At 40.0% G+C, this 3,272-nt stretch overlaps 1 protein-coding gene across 2 annotated transcripts; it reads right to left on the reverse strand.

The window, feature by feature from the left end:
• Positions 1–593: 593 nt before the first annotated feature.
• LOC122053793 (plasmodesmata-located protein 7-like) lies at positions 594–2,493 on the reverse strand. 2 transcript variants are annotated; one of them, XM_042615754.1, is made up of 3 exons: positions 1,687–2,493; positions 1,256–1,361; positions 594–712 (listed from the first exon to the last, which is right to left on the reverse strand). In XM_042615754.1, the coding sequence occupies exons 1-2, from the start codon at positions 2,444–2,446 to the stop codon at positions 1,258–1,260; spliced, it is 864 nt and encodes a 287-aa protein (XP_042471688.1). In that variant the 5' UTR covers positions 2,447–2,493; the 3' UTR covers positions 594–712; positions 1,256–1,257. The 2 variants fall into 2 exon arrangements, with proteins under 2 accessions (XP_042471688.1, XP_042471686.1); XM_042615752.1 differs by lacking the exon at positions 594–712 and having other exon boundaries at positions 996–1,361.
• Between the last annotated feature and the right edge of the window lie 779 nt (positions 2,494–3,272).

The following is a 3,272-nucleotide window of genomic DNA, read 5'->3' on the forward strand; positions in this document are numbered from 1 at the left end:
AAAATACCAATAGACAACGCTTATTTGAAAAAGCGTTGTCTTTAATAAGAAGTATAAAACATAGATAACACTTTGCACTATAAATATTGTAAAAAAAACAACACTTTTTTTAAAAAAAAGTTGTCTTTTAAGTATTATGAAATCTCAATTTTCTTGTAGTGTTATCGTCACTTGGGTAGCAATTATGTATTACTAGATACTGTTCATTACTTGTGTATCTAAAATGACTTTAGAAATATTACCAACGTTACGATAACTTATTGGATCATGCATAAAGAGTATATTGACTTGGAGATTGATTTATTTTAGTAACTAAAATTATATGGGTTTGAGCCTTAACTATAAAATTAGTTTCAGACTTTATTATGGTTCAACCTAATCAATAGTCCACTAAGATAAACAATAGTCATCGGAAAAGATGTAGAATAATTGGAGAAGACGAAGAGTTCATCGGATAAAATGAAGAGTTAAGAGAAAATATAACATTGAATAGCCATAAAGAGACCAAGAAGGTGAAGAGATATAGGTGTCTCTTGAATTGCCACTAATACATCATCTCTAGCAAGATGAGGAAGAGTGTGTCTTTCCATTCTTTTCTCTTCCATTTTCATGTGTGAAGATAGCTTTTCAATTTCGAAGTTCTTGGAGAAGAACTGAGAGACTTGCTCATGTAGATACCGTAGAGGCACGGATATTTTGATCATGGTGAGATCTGTTAAAGTATCGGTATTGTCAGGATTGTTCCGTTCAAGTACCAAAAGTAATAATATGATTAAAATATGTATTCTATATTCGCTTGAATCTCTAAAGATATCCTTTTTCTACTGTGTATCTATATATATTATTTTTCATAATAGATCACTACACTAAGAGTGTAGGGCACATATCCACATCTGGTCTCAAATATTTAAACATAGCGACTTCTGAAATACTAGTAAAGTTGCCAACAATTAATAAGAATATCTAATTCACTGACATAAATTCCCTGTAAAGACTTGTAATTCAAACTGTTTACTATGAGTTTAAGGAAACATTCCCACCCATTTCCTTCTTTTCACAAAGTGGCCATTCTTTACGCATATAAATACAAGAGATCAAAAGCCACCAGCACTCTCCATCACTTAAAAAAAGTTAAAAGCAGTTGCAATTTGTCCAACAACAATTAGGCCACAGCAAGAGTACGGAAGACGAGGCAATTACCAAAAATTAAAAATGTTTTTAGAAATTTTAAGAGATTAAAAATGTTGGAAATCACCATTATTTTCCATTTCTTCTCATAATGGAGAAGATAACGATTCCAATGACCACTGCAACGGTGACAGCGAGAACAATTGCCAATGTTTTGGCACTCACATGATCACCTGTAATTTAATCAAAACAAGGTGAATCAGCCTGTGCATTATGCTTGGACACCTATGACTCAAAACAAAATTTGATTGTTGTTGGTATTGTAATTCTTATATATAAAACTCGATTTGAATGTATAGATAGATAGATATATAAAAGTAATAAATCTGCTTTAAATCTTTGTGACTTTAAGAATTCTTGGAGGCAAAGAAAAGCTTCCCTTTTTCTATAAAAAAACAGGAATTATTATAAAGTTGTGGATGGTAAAGAAGCTGCAATGCGATGCGCGTCTTCCAGAAAAATTATCGGAGTAAAACATGGTAGGTCACGGCGGCTTACCGTGGTAGTGACTTGATCTATCCGAGTCGTAAGCTCCACCGGACCAGTAGCTGACGTAGCACTTGCCGAGGTATACGTTGCCAGCATTGGCAGCCCCACAGGCGTCATTGACCTGCTCGACGGCCGCCGCCACGCACTCGCTGCACTCCCTTGCGCCCTGATCCCCGACGCACTGTGCCAGCGCCCGAACCCGTCCCGCCGCACCCACTCTGTACTCACCTGTTCCACCACCGCCGAGTCCGCCCAGGGCGGCGTCCCGCAAGCCAACCATCTCGGAGCCGCTGCCGCCGCACTTCTTGTAGACGAGGGCGGTGTCAGGATTGCCGATGAAAGAGTCGTTGCTGTAACGGACGAAGCAGCCCTTGAGCTGAACGGCGGCGAAGGTCGCGTAGGGGCAGAGGGAAGGGAGCTTGTCGAGGGCGGAGCGGACGCAGGTGGCGCAGTCAGAGGTGGGAAGGTCGGTGCGGCACTGGAAGAGGCCGTAGGCGGGGGTGGCGGCGGCGGCGTTGCTGGTGAAGTCGTGGTAGGAGGAGAAGGTAGCAGGGTTGGCGAGGGAGGTGAGGAGGGAGTCGACGTTGAGTTGGTAGGGGGATCCGAGGGTGTACCTGTTCTGCGAGCAGCCAACGTAGACGAAGGAATTGAAGTCGTCGAAGGACGAGATGGTCATCGAGGGAAAAAAAAGAAAGAGGAGAAGGAAGAAGAGAGACATTTCTAATTCTAGGATTGTGCAGTCGAAGATGGAGGAAGAAGAATCTTGCATGGGATCAATGTAATGGAATAGAGGGAGCAGTAGTGAATATATTATTACATGGATTTTAGACCGTCATGATTTTAGGTCCTATATAGTCTTGACGTAGACATGCATTTCTATTTTTTGAGAATTTTTTATTTTATTATCTGTATTTTATTATTATTTTAAAATATCCTTAAAGTAAGCGATGGATGCTATTGTCAGGGATTAGGATCCGCAAAGCTCCATGCTGTGGAAGTAAAAAGTCAATAGAAGCAAAAGCTAGTGAGAAAAAAAGAGAGCTAGAGCACTGAGTACGTATTTATAGGGAATAAGAGGATGAATTCTAGATCCCTAGCATTTTGGCTGCAAGGATCGTGGGTTGTGAATTATGGAAGGGTCGCATAGAGATTATGATTTATGAGCCTTGTAATTACAAAGGTTAATTGTTGCAGATAGGTTGTGGCTTGCAAGCAAGACAAGGAACTCCAACAATCGAGCTAATTAATTAGCATAGAGAGCTCAGGGAGTTTAGAGTGCTTAAAGGGGAGGGCTCGAAGAGCGGGGAGTGCTCAAAGGGGAGAGTTCGGTGAGCTTGTAGTGCTTGGAGGTAAGGGTGATCACAGATCGGGTTGATTCGGTTATTGGGGTAAAAAACTATCCGGTCCTATTAGATCAGATAATGTAAAATCGGGACCTACATCCGGCCCTATATCCGGCGGTTCTTATGTTTCAGATATCCGACGGGTTGTCAGCTATTTGGATATCCGACCCTATATCCAATGAAATATAAAATATAAATATAAATATAACAAAAAAAATAAAATTTTTTAAAATGATAATAGATATTACTCAT

This window comes from Zingiber officinale, chromosome 3A (genome assembly GCF_018446385.1).
Source record: "Zingiber officinale cultivar Zhangliang chromosome 3A, Zo_v1.1, whole genome shotgun sequence".
In the NCBI taxonomy this organism is placed as follows: domain Eukaryota; kingdom Viridiplantae; phylum Streptophyta; class Magnoliopsida; order Zingiberales; family Zingiberaceae; genus Zingiber; species Zingiber officinale.

Excerpts from the sequence above, each read along its gene's own strand:
- LOC122053793 (XM_042615754.1), bottom strand. The coding sequence starts at position 2,446 with ATGCAAGATTCTTCTTCCTCCATCTTCGACTGCACAATCCTAGAATTA. Across the intron at positions 1,362-1,686 it reads TAGATCAAGTCACTACCACG|GTGATCATGTGAGTGCCAAA; the intron begins GTAAGCCGCCGT and ends ATTAAATTACAG.